At 38.7% G+C, this 20,956-nt stretch overlaps 1 protein-coding gene across 1 annotated transcript in view; it reads left to right on the plus strand.

Moving 5' to 3' along the window:
- The first annotated feature begins 11,412 nt into the window (after positions 1-11,412).
- Positions 11,413-20,956, plus strand: part of LOC144637457 (uncharacterized) — a 59,520-nt gene continuing 49,976 nt past the window's right edge. Inside the window, exons 1-4 of the mRNA XM_078496516.1 lie at positions 11,413-12,256; positions 13,100-13,194; positions 13,321-13,409; positions 20,335-20,411. Of these exons, the coding sequence (XP_078352642.1) occupies positions 12,156-12,256; positions 13,100-13,194; positions 13,321-13,409; positions 20,335-20,411 (362 nt within the window). The 5' untranslated portion in view covers positions 11,413-12,155. The remainder of the gene's footprint in view (positions 12,257-13,099; positions 13,195-13,320; positions 13,410-20,334; positions 20,412-20,956) is intronic.

Raw genomic sequence — 20,956 nt, forward strand, 5'->3', positions numbered from 1 at the left:
AAGTCTTTTCTGGTGCTGTGGGAATTCCTAAATAACTACATAGACTTAAGAAAATATCCAATTGTTTGTGGCAGAGGGACTTCGAGGGGGCAACAATCAGAAAATCGTCAAGTAAATGAAGAATATTCTGAATGCTAAGCTTCTCCCGGGCAATCCATTCGACTGCAGTACTAAAAGTTTCGAACGTCTTGCATGAACTGGCACAACCCATAGGCATACACCTATCATAAAAATACTGGCCATTCCATTTGATTCCCAGAAGATGATAATCACTGGGATTAATGGGAATTATTCGGAATGCATTTTTTATATCCGTCTTGGCTAAAAAGCAGCCAGGGTCAGCAAGTTTGATAAGGCGAATGGCATCCTGTATGGTAGCATAATGTACACTCGAATGTTCAGAAGAAATCCCATCATTAATTGATGTTTCTTTTGGATATGATAAATGATGGATTAGTCGAAATTCACCCGGTGACTTCTTAGGGACCACACCAATGGGAGAGACATGAAAAACTGGGAATGGGGGAGAATGGAATGGGCCAGCTAGCCTATGGGCATCCAGTTCTTTCTTAAGTTTTGCATCAACTACTTCAGGATGCTCTAGAGCTGACTGTAAATGAGAGGTCTCAAAAGAAAAATGCTCACCTTCATAATGCAAGAGAAAACCCTCAGAAAAGCCAGAATGCAAAAATTTAACAGTCGAATGAATATACCCAGAAAAAAGATGACACAACTTATGAACCTTTATTGGTGTTGGCAGATGAAGGCCCGGTAGCATGGGGGCGGGTAGTGGTGGGTTTACGTGAGCCACGAAAATTGCACTGTGAGGCTCTATGTTGGCCCTGACACTTGAAACAAGCATGCTTAAAATTGCAGCCCCCACACTCATTACCCTTGTGATAGCTATAACAAAATCCCCTAGGGATGGATGTATTAGACCGGCCAGGTGGTCCGGAACTCGTGCCAAAAGATGAAGGGGTTCTCTTATATGGGGTCTGTTGTGATCGGAGCCACAACTCCCAGTGAACGTTACCCCATGGGTAGGCACTAGCCTGGCTCTGCCTAAGAAAGCGAAAATTTTCGTCATAATACTTCCAATTATGCCCTCTGGCTGCCAAGTCTTGGATAACATCTGCGTATTTCACAAGGGCTGGTGCCTCATTGGGATATTTACTAGTATAAATGCCCGTAAAAATATGAAAGGCATGCATCCATGTGTCAATGGTCTGAATCTTTTTTGGTCTAGCTGCAGGCTCAAAACACAGAGATGGGATTTTGCCTTCTGTGGCTGTTTGTAAACTTAGCTGAAATTTGTTATCCAACACCGGGTTTGCCAATAATGAGCCAAAATCTATGTACTCTTGCAACCAAATCTTAGCCGTCAGTTTCGGGGAAACTTTGGCATCAATTGGAAGGCTGGCAGAGGAAAACAAGGGGCCTGATGGTAAAGGTGTTGATGTAGTTGCAGGCAGAACCTCACCTGACAGAGTGGTATTAACTGTGTTTACTGAATCACTAACTACAGCAGCGGCAGCAGCAGCGGCAAGCGATGGTGGTGGGTGAACTCCAGCAACAATCACATCATTCTGAGCAGCTGGTACTTCATCCAGTAGCTGGGGGTTTGGAGGAGCAGCCCGGTCCGCAGGGATAAGAAGGGGTGTTAACTGCTTCGTGACTTCCATTGTCACTGTAGACACAATCTTTTCCAACAGATCAGCTGGTAATCCTGGTCCCGCCACGGCTGGTTGGGCTGCGGTGGTTTGTTGTGCTGTAGCCCTCTGGCCATTAGTTTGACTGCCCCGTCGTGTGCGTTTCGGAGGAGGTCCCTCTCGAGTAGTAACTGATGAACGTTTTGGACAGCGTGGGGGCATTCTAGGATACAAAGCAAAGCGGCAGACACTGCGGCCCAAAACCAAAATGAAGGTTTGTACAAGCATAGAAAAGTCCATATAATAAATAGATGTAGAGACACAGTCTCAAATAAACTTAAATGAAAACCAGTATTAACTACAGTTTTTTGTTTTTGTTTTTGTTTTTATTTCGTTTTTGTCTTTGTTTTGTTTTTTATTTATTTATTTATTTTTTGTTTTTTGTTTAATTAGTATTATTATCATTATGACAATCAATATTATTATTCATTCATTCTTTTTTATTATTATTATTATTATTTATTGTTTGTTATTGTTTGTTATGTTACTCTGAGAGGCACAAAGCCCCCATTTAAGAAAATTAGAGGAACTGAGCCTCACAATAATTATTATGCTGACGTTATAATATGGTCAGCCAATAAATAAAAGGAGGCAAATAAAAATAAAATAAAAATACCTCAAATTAAATGAAAATAAATTAAAATTGAAATAGAGGAACGAAGCCTCATAAACATAAGCTGGAGGACTCAAAACTCCAGTAATAATAGAGGAACGAAGCCTCATAAAGATAAGCTGGAGAACTCAAAACTCCAGTAATAATAGAGGAACGTAGCCTCACACATAACCTGGAGGACTCAAAACTCCAGTAATAATAGAGGAACGTAGCCTCACACATAACCTGGAGGACTCAAAACTCCAGTAATAATAGAGGAACGTAGCCTCACACATAACCTGGAGGACTCAAAACTCCAGTAATAATAGAGGAACGAAGCCTCAACATAAAATTGTTATTTGGCCAATACAGGCCGGGCTGACAAAATGTCGCCGGAATTAAATTACCAAAACTAAAAACTCTCAAGTTTAAAAACAAAATTGATAGGTACAACGTGTAGCACAATAATAAGCAAATAAACAAATAAATGGACAAACAAACTTCCTTACGCGTGAAGTATCTCCAAGGCCCTTAAAATGGCGCCACGATAGCTGCGATATAAATTGTATTGGCCTCTAGCGTCCAAATGCACACCATCATGTATAAGTGGGGCGTTTGAGGGATTAGAAAAACCCTTGTGATACCAGCAGAAGACATTATCAATGTCCTCTAGTAATGCACAAACACACTGATTCAAAACTGGCACCTTGTCATTGAAGGATTCAAATCCCGCGTAAGATTCACCACGAGGGATTACTTGACAAACCCCTATGACGCGTACAGAATACTTTTCACGCAGCGAAGAAACTAAAACTTCAATTTCCGATGCCACTACTTCAGGCCCCAACCTGGAAAGATCATTAGTGCCGATCTCTAGAATTACCACGTCCGGAGCAAGACTAGTAACGACGGGAAGGTCTTGGTCGCGTAGTTTCGCAACCGTTCGACCGCCTTTGCCGAACATGTGGACAAACGCAGTGCCATTAAGGTTAAAATTCGAGTCAGCACGTGAATCAAATCCCGCCGCTATATCACCTTTTAACCTTGCAACAAAGGAATGCCCTAAAATAAGCACCGTGGGCGTTTTCAAAGCCATTAAACAAAGGCGACAAAGCACTGCACAGCGAATATATTAAGCTTAAACAACCGGTCGATTTCCGACGACACAGGAACGCAGGCGGTAAATTTCCCAAGTCGTTTTAGGAAAAAATTACCGAACGTGGTATTGAAGCAACTAACCCTTGAATTATAGCAGTACAGAGTAAGAAAAAACAACAGAGCTTACCTTTTAGATTGAAAAGAAAGCGTAGCTGCATTTACGAATTCGCACGATGCGAGTCTTTGTTGATGAGCATGTGAACGTTAGAGGGTGGTATGATAATTAATTGTATGCGCCCCAACCCGTGACCTCATAATCGTGACATAATGTCACACAACACATCCCGACTCTAAATGTCAGGCAGGGGTGAAGACATAAAAATCCTATTTGTATACAAATATTCCCTTTACTGCAGTTGAAAAACTCAAGTTCTTGCACTGATTTTCAACCTCCACATTTCAAAAATCAGAATTCTTCATGCCAAAATACACTTTTTGCATTTTGGCAAATATGAGGGTCTGATTTATTATAAACATTATATAACATACCTTTTTATTATATTTAAGAGCAAAGATCCACTGAGACCGAGCCAAAACAAAAATAAGTGGCACAAAAATTCAAAATCAGAATTCTAGATATGCCGCCCACAGAAAGCCTATGGAAGGCCAAGAAACGTGGTGGGATTTTTTTATTCAAATATTTCTTCGACCGGTCAAAAACTTACAAAACCGTTATGAACCCCAGTGTCTTCTAAAGCACACAAAAAATATATGACTCATACCGTGTCGTAAACTTCGCACTGGCTCATTCGCATTAAATGAAACCCCGTTTTTGAGCCTAGAAATGTACTATTGAAGTGTTTATAAGTCATTTGAGTCCAATCTTTTCTCTCTAAGTTAATTTTGAAGGTCACGGCGAGCCGCTGAAAATCACTAAAATTCGGTTGCTCGAAATTCTTAATTTGGCGCTCTTTTTCGAGAGAGAATTTCTCTACCCGGTAAAACTCTCAATTACTTGAATTTCAGATATTTTAAAAGGGGAAATGCCGTTCTAAAACCTAGTGTAAAAATTTATTTCGGGCTCTCTATACGCGCTAAGTGCGAACGTTTTCAAAATACTTATAATTACAAAATTAACTGTCACTGAAACGTAAACAATACCCACATTCTTCCGACCAGATAGTCCAAAACGTCTTCTTTTGAGTCTTTCCTCCGTTTTCTACTGGTATTTAGATGTAATCTACAGCAGAAGCTCCCTGTTAACATCATCCTGAACGCTATATCTGCCAAATATCGAGTGTAAAGCGAATTTCGAATCCTATCGCAATCTTTGATTAGTCTTCAAGGCCTTCAAGTGTGCCGTCGAATCGACAACTTCAGTACATCTTCGTGTTGACATTCAACATTCGACCACTCTCAGGTCTGTCAGTGATATTCCCATCTCTTGTTAAACAGCCGTCGAATAAATGTACCCTTCTTGTATTAATCCTTTGATTTCTCGACCGAAATGCCGGTCCGTTCAATTTTTTCATGGTCGGAAACAAACGAGCCAAAATGTTGTTCTCCGATGACATGTTGACTAATTTGAAACTTGCGTGTCACGCAATCGCTTTCGTACTAGTCACTCGGTAGGTTCTTTGTTCACGATTTCCATAAATGAAAATAATAATAATAATAAAAACACGATAATTTGAAAGATCAGGACGTCTAAATTAATTTTACTGTGTTTAAGGGGAAGTGGATGGAAAGGGTCGAAATGAATGAATTTTTTAAGTTCTCACGGCTCCTGGTTCTCACTATAGTTCTCGCATTTTTGTTTCCGAAAACGATCATGATTGTTCTTTTTAAAAATAACCCAACCGAGCTGTTGAAAAAAGAACAATCATGATCCTTGTCGGAAACAAAAATGTGAGAACTTAAATGAGAACTTGAAAAATTCCGGCGGACTATTTCAAGTTGAAATTCTTTTCGACCCTTTCCATCTACTTCAACAAGTAGGGGGGTTATATCACGGTTTCGACGAAAAACAATCAGAATACTTCCCTTTTAACTCTGTGCCAAAATGAATTCACGCAAAAATCGTTTAAGTCTCAAAAGAGACTTAGATCGTAAACTTATTTCAAGGCTACAGCGCTTAGCCTGCGAATACAGCCGCCTCGCTCTCGTGATTACGGACTACTCGTTTTTCACGTAGCAGCGGGAGCGATGAGAGGCGGCTGTTTTTCTAGGCTATACAGCGCTCGGTTTATTTACTATCCGTAGAACCGTCTACATCAGTTGTTTTACAATATGCAAACAACCAAATTAATGGCAAATCATTTCTGAGCGGCAACGTCTTGTCCAAAATAATATTTTTATCGCAAGTGCTCAACCCACACCATCACCCCTCCCCCACTCCGCTACACCTCACCGAGGGCACTCCACCCAAGGTCCAGATCCTTACTATCCTTGCTCTTTTATATACCCTTTTGAAGACAAAAGAAAACTTCCATTTCGCTAGCTGACGAAATAAAAACGTGCATAAACCTTCAAAAAAATCGAGGATGTTGCCCCTTTTACATAGCTCCAGAAGGGACAGGCATAGCCTGCGTTGCAGACTAACTAAACTAGGGTTTGGTTAGCCTGCAACGCAGGCTAAGACAGGCATCTCTACCCTTTAAATTTTCACTTTCGACAGGGGTCCATTTGGCCTCAAATAAAACTGAAACAATTAAGAATATTTAGATAGATCGACTGCCCAGTGTTCGGTGGATGAAAAGAAAAGTAATACGAGGGATAATTCCTTACCCCTTTCGACATTTCAGCTGGTGGAATACCAACTTATTATCTTACCCGCGGCCTAGAAATGTGATTCCTTCAGTCTGCTTAGGAATTTCCTCCTCGCCCGCCCGCGCCATCGTTCTAGACAACTCAATATAAAAGCAATTGAAGAGTAAAACAGAAAAAAAAAACCCAGACCATTTCGGTTTTGCCCTTTGTAACTTTTTCTGTCAAAATGTTATATAACTGAGTAGGGATGTGGACGGCGCCTCGGGCTCGAGGCCTCCGGTATAATTACTTTTCGTGTACCCGTACGCGCTGGTCGTAAGAGATTTGAAAGGCACTTCCTTTTTTCTACATGGTCTTACAAAAACCGTTGGAGCCTAGTGGCCCGTCAGGCCGGAGCTTCTTCCAGTTTCAATATATAGTAGGAGTATTTTACTCCTACAAAATAAGATGCTAGTCCATCGCAGGATTATCCTTTTCTTCCTCCTCTCAACATACACACACACCTTGGTGGAGACAGCAATGTGGGAAAAAATTGTCTCGCCCAAAAACATAATGCAATGATCCCCGCCAGGGCTCGAATACGGACCGGTCGACCAAGAGTCTAGCGCACTTTGGAGATGTTGGCTGGTTGTCAACTGGACTGTGGATGACGTTTCCATGTGATGAGTGTAAAGTCTAGTTACAGCAAATGTATACCCTATTCAGGTTTCAAATGCGGCGCTTATTCGCGGAGGGGGGGCAGCTTATTTAAGGACACCACTTATTAAACAAAGCAAAAGCCAAAAACAGACTGCTTGCACGGGTACCTGGAAAAAGAAAGAGAGGAGAAATTGGGCTTGGTGGGACGGTAAAGTTCATGGACGGCCTTCACAACAAAACTACGTACTGCAATAATACTGGAAAAGGAACTTGATGATCGAATAATGATGTAATATATTCACTTTAAGTGAGAAATATGTAGTAGATAAAATATGAGCGGGATATCTGTATGGGCGTTTACAATGGCTCGCCTATCGGCTCGCCATTGTAAACGCCCATACAGATCGGACGCGAATATTTTATTCTACTTGTGAAATGAAAACAATAAATTTAATGCAAAGTATTGTTATGCGAATCAGTAGAGATCTGTATCAAAAGTTAATGAATACTAATTAGCTGAGCAGGAGTTTGTATCAAAAGTTAATTATATTGTTTGATTTGTATTGGGGTTTACAGTTGTGTACATGTGATCGATCTGAATACTGTGCTGAGATTGGTTTGCACCCTCATGAATAATTAATGAATATAAAATGTCTGTTAATTTGATAGAAGGAAACTTGCAATGCTGTTTTAGACTTCATTGTAGTCAAAGGGAATTCTTCGAATAAGCACCGCATCGGGACTGTACTATTCGGAGGAGGCGCTTATTAACATTTTGTCCCAAATGCGGCGTTATTGGGGACGGCGCTTATTCGACTAAATACGGCAGTTATTTTAACTGGAAGATATGTAGGACTTTATGCCGTGAGACAGTTGTGCCAGGAGCCCATGGTTGTGCCACATTCATGTGATACCCCCGGAAGGGGGAACTAAGGGTGGTCGTAATTTGTAAAAGATTGCAGTTTGACTTGAAATAAAAATTTGCTAAAAATTCCTGTTACGTATGTGTGTGTGTTTTTTTATCACATCCGGAAGAAAATGGGCAGTGCCTTTCAAATCGTATTGACCGAAATGATCTATATTTTTTTTTTGCAATGTCTTTGACCAGTCACCATTTACCCAAACACGGGAGGCTCCGCCCCTAAGCGAAGATCCCTATTTTTTCTGTATTTCTGTAACAGAATAAGGCCTAGTTCAGAGGTGTCATTCTGGATATCTCAATACAATAGTTAACTGGGCAAGGTCTTTGTTTGCTGTTTTACCTGTTCTGACAAAAGGACATATGATCTGGACCTCAGGCGAGTACCGCTCGGCGTCGTGTAGGCAGGGGTTAGTGGTGATGCTGTTTTACCTGTTCTGACAAAAGGACATATGATCTGGACCTCAGGCGAGTACCGCTCGGCGTCGTGTAGGCAGGGGTTAGTGGTGATGCTGTTTTACCTGTTCTGACAAAAGGACATATGATCTGGACCTCAGGCGAGTACCGCTCGGCGTCGTGTAGGCAGGGGTTAGTGGTGATGGCGTAGGTCCAGCCATCTGATGAAAATATCATTTTGGCCAAGATTATACTTCTTGCAAATAATGTTTTACCATATGTTGTTTCAACCTTTGGTTGTTTGAGTATAGTGAAACAATGAGCGCTGCATTAAACCTTTACATAAGTCAGTTTACGATCCTAAGGGTCACAAAGGGATGTTGACACAGCGTTAACCAGGATATTTAGTTTAGACGTCCTGATCTTTCGAATTATCGGCTGTTTTTTTTATTATTTATGAAATTCATGTAACAAAAAGTCCTACCGAGTGACTATTACGAAGGGGATTGCGTGACACGCAAGTTTGGTCAACGTGTAATCGGAGAACAACAGTTTGCCTGGCCTGGTTCCAGTGCTTTGTTCCTGACCATGAAGAATTGTACGGACCGACATTTCGGTCGAGAAATCAGAGGGTTGATACAAGAAGGGTATATTTATTCGACGGCTGTTTAACAAGAGATGGGAATAGCATGGCAGACCTAGGCCTGAGAGTGGTCGAATGTTGAATGTCAACACGGAGATGTACTGAAGTTGTCGATTCGAAGGCACGCTTGAATGCCTTGAAGACTAATCAATAAAGATGGCGATAGGATTCGAAATTCGCTTTACACTCGATATTTGGCAGATATGGCGTTCAGGATGATGTTAACAGGGAGCTTCTGCTGAAGATTACATCTAAGTACCAGTAGAAAACGGAGGAAAGACTCAGAAGAAGACGTTTTGGACTGTCTGGTCGGAAGAATGTGGGTATTGTTTACGTTTCCGTGACAGTTAATTTTGTAATTATAAGAATTTGGGAGCGTTGGCACTCAGCGCGTATAGAGAGCCCGAAATAAATTTTTACACTAGGTTTTAGAACGGCATTTCCCCTTTCAAAATATCTGAAATTCAAGTAATTTAGAGTTTTACCGGGTAGAGAAATTCTCTCTCGAAAAAGAGCGCCAAATTAAGAATTTCGAGCAACCGAATTTTAGTGATTTTCAGCGGCTCGCCGTGACCTTCAAAATTAACTTAGAGAGAAAAGATTGGACTCAAATGACTTATAAACACTTCAATAGTACATTTCTAGGCTCAAAAACGGGGTTTCATTTAATGCGAATGAGCCAGTGCGAAGTTTACGACACGGTATGAGTCATGTTTATTTTGTGTGCTTTAGAAGACACTGGGGTTCATAACGGTTTTGTAAGTTTTTGACCGGTCGAAGAAATATTTGAATAAAAAAATCCCACCACGTTTCTAGGCCTTCCATAGGCTTTCTGTGGGCGGCATATCTAGAATTCTGATTTTGAGTTTTTGTGCCATCTCCCGCTCGGTCTGAGTCGAAATTTTCTCTTAAAGCACAATGTCATTAAAATAATTTCCTGTCTCACTGCCTTATAAGCCCTAAAAATGTTAATTGATGCTTTTCGTGCAATAGTGAGAAACGAGTTTTCTTGTACCGCAATTGCTTGTGGGCATGTAGCTTAAATTATTCAGTAACAACCAAAACAAAGAACCTAACATGGGCATCATGACATAACGTAAAAGATCGGATTTTTCCTTATCCCTTTATTTTTCTCATGGCCTTCCTACTTTGTGGTTATGTTGTGTTGTTCACGCTGGTGACATAAAACAACGTAAAGTGTCTTTTGCGTTTTATTGATCTTGCCGTTATCTCTTTATGTGTCTGTTATGACGCAATTGAGAAACATATTTAATTAAACTTGTTTACCATTGGTAAATTTTTTTTTCGACCGATTGAAATTGATAAAAAGACAAACAGCTGCTTTATCAATTTTTTTGTAATACTTGTTCCGTAATCTAACTTATGAAAAACCAATTTTTGAGGCGACATCTTTCTTCCATCCTACCATGTCTTGAGTCTGTTACCATGAGAACGTTGCCCTACCGGAGAGGTATGGTTCATATATTCAGACATCGCTAGAAATCGCGGACATTGAAGTCGGCGAATTTTGATGCATCTTACATTAACCGCTCGCGAAACTTGGTAATAGCCGCTGATTCGAAAGCCTGACTTTGGGCTCATATACATCTACGATGGTGCACAAAAATGCAGCCTACACAGAGTAATATTTTGTGAAGTAGGAAAACCACTGGTCATAAATATTGCCTGATAATAAAAATGGAGCAAAAGATCTTTCAAACGATGGCTTTTGCGGCAAAATTGGAGCAAAGACGGCTGAAATATCGTAGCTCAAAGACAGCGGATTTTGGGATTTCAATGTGAACTGCCGCCGTGTGTTTACAGTATGCGATTTTTTGTGGTTTTCGAACGGCAAAGATACAAATGAAATCTAATCGGAAGGAGATGTAAATCATTTGGTGAGTTAGATTCATGTATAGTTTTATCAAATCTGCTTTCACATTTTTTCGATCACATTCAGTTTGCCGATAATCCCCGTTTATAAACTTTAAGTTTTCGGTTTTCGCCATACATTTCTCCTCTACGCCTTATAATTTTGGTCTCAAAAACTGTTCGCAGAAAACGTTCATGAATACAAATGAAATTCGAAGTCTGCACTTCAATTCTTGTACAATGTGGTTCTTAATACATCAATCTATTGTGTTCCGCTTTCACATTTTTACATTTGTTAATTTGTCAAGAAATATTTAATAAAACATTTCATTCTCCATACATTTTCTTTGTAATTCTTGCGTTCGCTTCTACGGTCAATGTACCGCAGGACATACTATTCGCGGACTCGGAGGTCCGCGATTTCTAGAGATGACGTACGCCTCCGCTCTCCGTGAGTTGAAAAAGCCATATAACGTTTGTTCAAATCTTTTAAAAAGGGCGAGTTCTCGTGTCTGTCTAAGATCTTATGTTGTAACAGCCAAATACCGAAAAGGTACGTGCACCTGAAATGATTTTTTGATTATCACTCGACGAATACAACTTTGCATAACAATTGCGCTGCAGCTCCGCTCCTTCTGGATAACATATATTTTAGCTTATTTTTGTATATCGAGGAGGCCTTGATTCAAAGAAAGATAACGTTCAATTTATCAAAAAAATGATGTAATTACCATAGATAGTTCTCAAAGTGTAAACTCGTCAGGATGCAAAAGTTAGAGGCCACGAATTGCTTTATTTACCTATGATATACCGTATTTATACACCAGTCAATTTTCTACTCTGATATTATTATTTTTTCAGTGTTAACTCAATTTGTTATAAGAGCAATGAATACAAGGTTGTAGTTACAATTAAACATTAAGTTCTATTTTACACTTCCCAGTGATTCTACTAACAATTATAAGAAAAATATCCTTACACGGATAATAAATATATGCAGTTTGAAAGAATAATAAGATAATATGACTACTCTAAGAAAGATGTGCTTCGTAACAATGACTACTCTAAGAAAGATTTGCTTCGTAACAATGAATACTCTAAGAAAGATTTGCTTCGTAACAATGAATACTCTAAGAAAGATTTGCTTCGTAACAATGAATACTCTAAGAAAGATATGCTTCGTAACAATGAATACTCTAAGAAAGATATGCTTGGTAACAATGACTACTTAAGCAAGATGTGGTTCTGAACAATAAACAAAGGAAGATATGCTCTCTAGCAACAAATGAGAATTTCAAAGCAACTAAAGTTTTACCTTATCTTTTCATATTATGTCAAATGTTCAATGTTACCTCTGTGACTAAACTTTTCAAAAACTACTTTTACTTTTGAGGCTGCATAAGACTCTACACATTTCTTCTTCTTTGTCAATATTTTGTGAATGTTGCCACGAGAACGTTGTTTAATCGAAAAAATGTGGCCCATGTATTAAACATCTATACCGCCCCGAGATGGAAAATGCATTTAGCGCGATACACAGGTAAAATCTTCACAGAACACGGAGTTCTAAGCGAAAAAACATTGATCTCTGTCGTAACGGCCGAAGGAATACTTAAAAGGTAAGTGATACTACTGAAAGGAGATCGCGGCATGTAAATTAGAATGCGTACGAAATTCCTCGCTCAAAGACGGACTATACGAGAACGATACGAGAGTGGAACAGCCTAGCCAAACTTGACGGCCTTCAAGAAAAGCCTGCCTTCTCACCAAGCCCAAAGCAAACGATGCTAACTTTGACTGTTTTTATTTAGTTTTTATCCATAGCATTTAAGCTTTACTTTTAATTTGTATTGTACTTATCTATTTGGTTAAGTGAACACTCACTAGAATCTTTAATGAGTCAACATTTGCCTATGACTTTTCTTATTCATCGTGGATAGCATCAAAATGGTGTTTTTTCAGCACAAAATTTGACTGGATACGGTCTGCGCTAAGGTAACAGCTGCCGCTTTCAATTTACTCCTTTCACCCTTTTTTCATGTCCCGTTGTTTTATAAAGTGCTAAGTTCTTAGGTCTTATTTAAACTTGAAATCTACTTTATTTTATTATTGATTTACTTTTTCGTGTTTCACAGGGTTCCGAATCGGCCGTTTATTAGTTTTCTTGTGTTTCGAAACACCGGTGAAACACTCGCACTCGTGATCGTTTTTTGAAATATTACTTATCCACCAAAATTTATTCAGTAATTTGCATGATGCGGATTATGTCGATCTGTATGCCACGTTTATATCGTGAACGCAAGGAAAGAATATAATTCATAGTAGCTAGTTACGATCTGCGCTGAGGTAACAGCGGTCGCTTTTCATCTACTCCTTTTTACCCTTTTATCATTTCCCATTGTTTTATACCTTTTTTATTTTAACTTGAAAATGACTGTCTTTATCGATGAATTTCTTCTAAGGTGTGGAGCCAAGATGACGAAACAAAGATCAGGCAGATCGCTGATCTTTTGTGCGTTTACTTTGCTTCTAACTTGCGCTTGCTTCAATTCTGTGGGTAAGCCACTTTTCACATTTTATTTTCAGTACATTTGATGTGACGGTTAATAAATTGTACTTAAATTCTGCTTGGAATTTCACGTTTTCGAACCTTCTAACAAATATTTTTTTTTTGTATTAACAGAGGGAAAATATGAAGATAACTATCACATTACATATCCAGAGCGTATTGATGGCGGCAGAGCAAGAAGAGATCTCTCAACTTCTGAAAAGGTTATAGTTTTTTTTAACTCACCTCGTTTCTATCAAAGAAAATTATTATATTATATCGTAAAGTCGCGAGGGATATATTGACCATGAATATATGCATTGAGCAAAATATTGGTAGGGGTGTTACTTTAAAAAGCTTTATATCATTAAACGTTTGTAAGCCGATTTCGCTAAAAATTTACTGGATATTAGGGAATCGTGGAAGCGCATCAGGATCGCTTTTTTTTTTTCAATGAATCGCGCTTTGTGCTAATGCTGCATGCCGTTAAAGTGATCTTTTTTTGAAAAAAGGTAGTTTTATGTGTAAGTTTTAAACTCGAGAAGAACACACACACACAAACTTAATTTTACGACTCAGTGTCAGTCAAAATCTCTTTTATGTCATATCTGACTCGGATATTTTAATTTCAAGTTTCATTGAGAGTCATTAGCTTTTAATGGCGCAAAATTTATCATTCTAGAATTACTAAAGCTTATTTAAAAATTTGGCGTCAGATATGAAAATCTATAAAACACCTATTTTCCTCCCTTTTGTGTCAATTTTCTATCCGTGCTGAATTCTAAGACACAAAATTGCTTCTTTTTACGCTTGCGCAGGCTTCCTGAGCAAACACGAGTAAGCTGATTAATGCAAAAACTGTAATTATGGTAATTACATTCCACGCTTTAATGCTTTGATCTTAAAAGAACAATGCGCTTTCAAAAAGGACACGCTTGTTTATGAATTTTATTGCATTTTATTGTTAGAGTGTTGCAGTGACCGCGCAAAGCGTAAACACTTAAAATGACGTACCCATATTTTTATCTAGTCATGAATACCTCGTAAACTTGTCGATGTCAGTCGTTGCACTTCGTCCATACGCTTTTGAAAAATACATAACGATGAGCTTAAGGTGTCCCCCGCAAAATTCAGTAATATGTTGACACATTATGAATGCTATTTGAAAATATTCCTGTTACTTTTACAAAACAAGCCCCCTAGGCTTAACAGAGCTTTTACGGTAAAGAAGCCGTATTTGGGAGTATAAAAGCTGGTAGAAGCTTACAGTCAAAACAGCTCAAGTGTTCCTATCAAAGGTAAATTAATGAATTCATTTATGGAAATTTGATTTCATTTTTTGCTTCACTATTCCATTCTTGAATTGAATATTTGAATGTTCAAACGGCCACTCGATTCAAACTCGACTGTTAACGGCATAATGTATGGCTTCATGCGACAGACACGACATAATTTGAAAATGTACCCTAATCTGCATAAAATGGGTCAACGACATTTTTTCCACTTTTTCTTCTAGCAGTAGTATTTTTGTGCCTTTTCAGCGCACCAAAATGTCTTGACTCTCTTTTGGTATTATTATAGGATTGAAAAAAGCAACCGAAGGACAGAATGATCAGAAAACATCATGTGTGACATTTGACGGTTGCCGAAATAATGCAAATTCTGGCCAAATTTCCACGTGCCTGTCGCGTGAAACCAGACAACAATCCAATCAACATTCGAGTTTTGAATCGAGTCGCCGTTTAAACATTCATATATTCAATTCAAGAATGGAATATTGAAGCAAAAAATAAAATCAAATTTCCATTAGTGAATTCATTAATTCACCCTTGATAGGAACGCTTGAGCTGTTTTGACTGTAAAAGTTGCTTCATGTGTGTGGATTATTAATCGGGCGTGGCCGATTTAAGGTTTACCCTTTGGTCGTCCTAGAGCGTAGTCTCCTGGCGCGGCCAAAAAGACGGGGATAGCTCGGGGTTGCTACAAAACCGCTACGGGTGACGCATACCGCAATGGTTTTCATTTTAGTTTTGACAGGAAATCGTTGCAGGCACACTTGGTCGACTTTTGGGTTAATGTGTAATCAGGTTGTGTTTTTTTGCTTCGGCGGAAGGACAGAGAAAAAAGCTTACGGTGCAAAGTACAGTATGGGGCCCAGTTCTCGGCCACTTTTGACGTAAACTTGTATTTCTTACCTCAGAAGAACCGCAGGAACTTGAAATTTCTCGCAGAGCTAGCTACATTATTCAGCTTTTTGGTGTAAAGCTATCGACCGGTCAAAAATTAATTTGCCCGAGCAATAATAAAAATAAAAGCTCCATTTGTGGGCCCAGTTCTCGGCCACCTTGGCCCAGTTCTCGGCCACTTTTGACGTAAACTTGTATTTCTTACCTCAGAAGAACCGCAGGAACTTGAAATTTCTCCCAGAGCTAGCTACATTATTCAGCTTTTTGGTGTAAAGCTATCGACCGGTCAAAAATTAATTTGCCCGAGCAATAATAAAAATAAAAGCTCCATTTGTGGGCCCAGTTCTCGGCCAACTTGGCCCAGTTCTCGGCCACTTTTGACGTAAACTTGTATTTCTTACCTCAGAAGAACCGCAGGAACTTGAAATTTCTCCCAGAGCTAGCTACATTATTCAGCTTTTTGGTGTAAAGCTATCGACCGGTCAAAAATTAATTTGCCCGAGCAATAATAAAAATAAAAGCTCCATTTGTGGGCCCAGTTCTCAGCCACTAAAAAGCTTGTGCGTAATTATCTGTAAAAAAATGCTCAATTAATTTTCACAGTCATAAAATCACTCTGTAAACCTATTTATACTATATCGATCCCAAATTATTTTTATGATGCTTTGTTTTACTTTAGAAAAGAAGGATTTTAACGCGCCTAGTTGCCTATGTGCAGGTTCTGGCAAAACCGCATTGTGTGACCCGTGCATTTAGATGGTTTATTTTGCAGTGAAAAGGTCTTGAAATATTTAGGTGTTGTAGAAATAATAGACAAGACAAGAGTCAGCTCAAAACTTAGAGATAAGATTGAACTTTATTTTTAAAACATTTATTTCTTTCATTCTGGCAGCAGCAGATGAAATTATATTAAAAACCAAGCGCTAAGCTGTGATAGCGAGCAGGGTGGCCGAGAACTGGCAAATACGCAAACGTCGCAAGAAAAAATTTCGAAGTAAATTAAGACCAAAAAATACAACGGTTCAACGAAAAGTTAACTAAAGCAGAAAGCTGAATTATTCTACGTTTCACATGCCAAAAATTAGCTCGTATGGTGGGGGCTTTTGGATAAAATACGTCCATGAATTTGGAGCCGTAAACAAACAACTACCTCCGCGTAAACTCGACGTGTGAGCTTTCTATATCGAATTGAACGATCAAACTCAAGATACTTAAAGCACATGAATCAGTCTATCGTTTGAAGGAAATACCTTTTCTTTTTGATTCAACTGGAGTGTGAAAAAACGCGTTAAACACAAAGTGGCCGAGAACTGGACCCGGCCGAGAACTGGGCCGATATATTCACCATTGTGAAATTGCACTTACTTTGACAAGTTAAAGTTATTTTTGTAAATGAAAAAGGTAACGTCATTGATGTCACGCAGTGTTTTTTTTAGCAAACTAGATGGTTTGCTGGTTTCTGACTATGAATGGGGGTGTGATCTTGCGGTATATTTTTTGAGCCTGACTCCGCCGTAAAACTTTTTTTTTTATTTAGGAAGAACTGTGTCGATTTTCATTTCGAACAATTGGTCGTCAAGTCGTTTGTCACAAAGAGTAGAATGTTTGTACAGCATGTTTTGGAATTATTTTAGATTTGGTTAGTAAGACGCTTCTGAAGACCTGAGCAAAACATTCGGAATGTACAGTATTAATAGGAACTTGAATGGAATTTTTCACAAGTTGGATAAAGGTATCAACTGAAAAAAATGGAATTCAAAATGAGAACTTGGATTTTGTTGTAATTAAATTTTATCGCGGATTGGATGCATAATATCACGGCTTTGAAAGTCTTCAAATAATTAGAAAGGTTCCTTTCTTCCTTTTGATCTTATTGTTATTTTCATGTATTGATTATTCGAAAGTGGTTTTCGTTGATACGAAAAAAAAAACGGGTTTTCACTGAATTGCTTGAAGTATTTTTAGACGTGATAATATTGGCTTAATCAAATTACATTGTGCACGAAATATTTGTTATTATTTTGTCTTGAAACTTTGAGGAAATTGAAATTTTTGTTTGACAGTAGTGTATGAAAGGCATTTTATAGAACTGAATAAAAAATAAGAAACATTGATAAAGGTTATTTCAAAGATTTATTTTGCCTGATTTTGAAGGGTTTCAGGAGTTTTAAAGAGTGCTGGTAAACGGCTGTATGTTGTTTGTGATTACGGATCTTATTTAGTTTCGAACGCTCTAATTTTTGAAAGGTTAAAACAGGTTAAAACCGGGCGGTTTCATGAGTTTTTTGGGTAGAAAGGTACGGTGGTGGTAAAAAAAAAAATGTTTAGAAAGGAATGACTGTAGTAGCACGTAAGTCGGAGGTTTGCGTGAGTCACGGGGTATAGTATGCGTGAGCTGGATTTCCGGCGTCATAACGGCATGTTTTGTTTACTGAAAGATACACTCGACGTTTAGTTAGCTTAGTCGGCTTGGGAAACTATTTTAAAAATGAATGTTGTAATAGTTAATTAATAGTAATCTAGAATTAACCCACGCTCGATTGGAGTCTGTTCTGGATTCGCGCTACCTTTTCGCCGCGAAGGAATTTTGTAAAATTTCGCTAGTGGAAAGAGGTACTGTAAGAACAGTATCAATAACTCAAAAGGAGGAACTTCTTTGTAGCTCTGAATTAAGACGTATGATAAAATTTTAGAATAAGAAACTTTCGATATATGGTTTTCATATTGTTTTTGTCAATTTCCTTTTGTGGCAGATTTTTTGAGAATCAGCTTTTCTTTCGTGTGATGACAGACACAGGACAGAACGAGAGGTCGCGTCAAGGACTTATCTTTAGAGGGCGGGGAGTTTTGGCATACTGTATTTCGAGGACTGGACTGGACTAGTAAAACGCGGACTAGTAAAACGCGGACTTGTAAAACGCGGACTAATATAACGCGGACTAGTAAAACGCGGACTTGTAAAAGGCGGACTAGTAAAACGCGGACTAGTAAAACGCGGACTTGTAAAACGAGGACTAGTAAAACGCGGACTTGTAAAACGCGGACTTGTAAAACGAGGGCTTGTCAAGCACGGACTTGTAGAACGCGGACACTAAACGGAAACTAAACGGTTTAGCGAGCGAAACAATTTGTGTTTGAAGCTCTTGTGTGTTTCTTCGACGGCATATTTCTAGCTTTTTTGAGCACTCTATGGTCTGTTTTAGCGTGGAGATGTTTTTGCAGTATAGCACATGTTCGTTCTGCAAACCCCTACTAAAACAACGGGATTGATGCTATGAGTTGTGTGCATATGTTTCTTTCTTTCCACTACTTGACGTCTGTTGAGTGCAGTCGTTTGTATTGCTCGCACGAGGTAGAACGGGGCCCGTCCAGAAATCAACAGTCAATGGTAAATAAAGGTGACGGGCCTACACGACTCCTACGTTCGTGACATTGGAATATTTGCCGTTAAATGTTTAAGTTCGGTCTTTCGACCTTATTTGCTTCTGACTTCTTTCTGAGGGTACTGTTTTAATTTGGGGGCAGTATGTGGTAAATAAAGGTGACGGGCCTACACGACTCCTACGTTCGTGACATTAGAACATTTGCCGTTATATGTTCAAATTCGGTCTTTCGACCTTATTTGCTTCTGACTTCTTTCTGAGGTTACTGTTTTTTTGAGACATTATGTATTGAAGAGAGCCGTAAGATGATTGTGGCCAAGGAATTCGAAGTGTCTAGAGGCGTTTTACAAGTCCGCGTTTTACTAGTCCAGTCCAGTCTACAAGTTAAAGACACATCAAGACCACCCCACTGTGAATTGCCATAGCACAGACAAAATTATAGTCAATATCTTATGTGTTTTTAAGAGAATTACATAAGAACCAAGGCATGTCTTGTCTTGCCTTACATTGACATGCAATAATTTGGAAATACTAAGCTCGTAACAGTTTAAGACAGAATCCATCAGGAATTTGAGTAACATTAATTTTAGTTACGCAAAAATTGAGCACCAGAATAATTTAAATCCTTGTGTTCTTTCATACCTTGTTAAAGGCTTGACATGTGATAACACCAACATAACACCAACAACAGTTCTTTATCAGTGGGGATTGAAGAAAAAAATGGAAACATCATCACACAGTTGACCCCCATGCAAAAACACTCCAGGATGTCACGGGACTGTTTGGTGTCCGTCTGCCAATTTCTAACTTCAAATTCCAATGTTAAATTCACATTAAATTTTCAATATTTCTTAGTTGTCTAAATTTTACTAATTCTTTTAAAAAAACTATCACCTGCCAAACATCCCCAAAAATCACTCAAAAAATTACAAAATACCGCAATACATAGATACATGGGATGAGTGAAGTTTCCTTGTATTCCTTGAAACACCAACAAGATATTTCCGTTTAAGGTGGCTGATAATGGGTTTCAGTATTTCCCAGTCCTTATACTTTGGTTCAGTACTAAAAGCCTTCATCAATTGCTATTACAGTAATGGTATGAAACAAATGTTCAATCATTCATCAACAAGTTGTGATCATTTTCTTGACAATAGTAGTTCCCCGGTAAACAGTTGTAGTACTGTCCCATCAAAGTGCAATGCCTGGAAAATACCGAAAAGCACACGACCGTCAGGTGAAACCGCACCTTACAGTATTACCAATACACTGCACTTTGCTAAGTCAAACTTTACATTGTCTAGTCGTCTACTTCAATCGTTTATTTGTATTGTGTGAGATACATTTATAAATTGAAACCATCATGTCATTAAGTAATAATGCAATCTCGACAACGTTCTAGATATTATATTATGCACACTAATACAGCTCATGCAAGCCCTGTGACTTACACAAACACAGTCGGACTGAGTGCTACTTAAGTAACTGCTTCGTGGTTTCTGCTGTACTGAACCCTGCCTTTCAAGGCAAAGCGCCCGATTTTAAGCTTCTCAAGCTTCTCAATGTTCTTGTTGTTCTAGGGAGATCACGTGGATGACGCATCTTATCAATTGAATGCTTTTGACAAGGACTGGACACTGGATATAAAAAGAAACAAGTATGCATACAATCATTATCATTATCGTCATCATCGTCATCATCGTCATCATCGTCATCATCATCATCATCATTATTATCATCATCATCATCATCATCATCATTGGTCTCAACAACTCAAACACCCGAAAACATTATGATAGAATATGTGGTTTTACTTTAGAAACCAAGATTAAAAAAAAAATAAGTGGGCATATAATGAAAAATAGAGAAACTTTCAGAGTAAAACTTTCTTCCACTTATTCCCAAAACAGAACGCAAAGACGCTAGTCAACTTTCACTCTAACATTTTAATATTGTATATACTCTTATGGCCCAGGGCTCCTATGGATAACAACCCCGTTGCTGAATGCGCTACCCTGACTAAATAAAGTTTCTTAATTACTCTCCACCCGGAGTTCAAACGAACTTACAATTAACGTAACAATTACCATGCCCAATCTGTTAAATACAAATGACAGATAACAAAAACATCATTAAAAGGGACGAACAATTCTCCTTGTTCGTTTATGCATGGGGGGACGCAGGCGGTGTCAACTGTAAGTA

This window comes from Oculina patagonica, chromosome 14, assembly GCF_052425735.1.
Source record: "Oculina patagonica isolate OP01 chromosome 14, crgOcupat, whole genome shotgun sequence".
NCBI lineage: Eukaryota > Metazoa > Cnidaria > Anthozoa > Scleractinia > Oculinidae > Oculina > Oculina patagonica.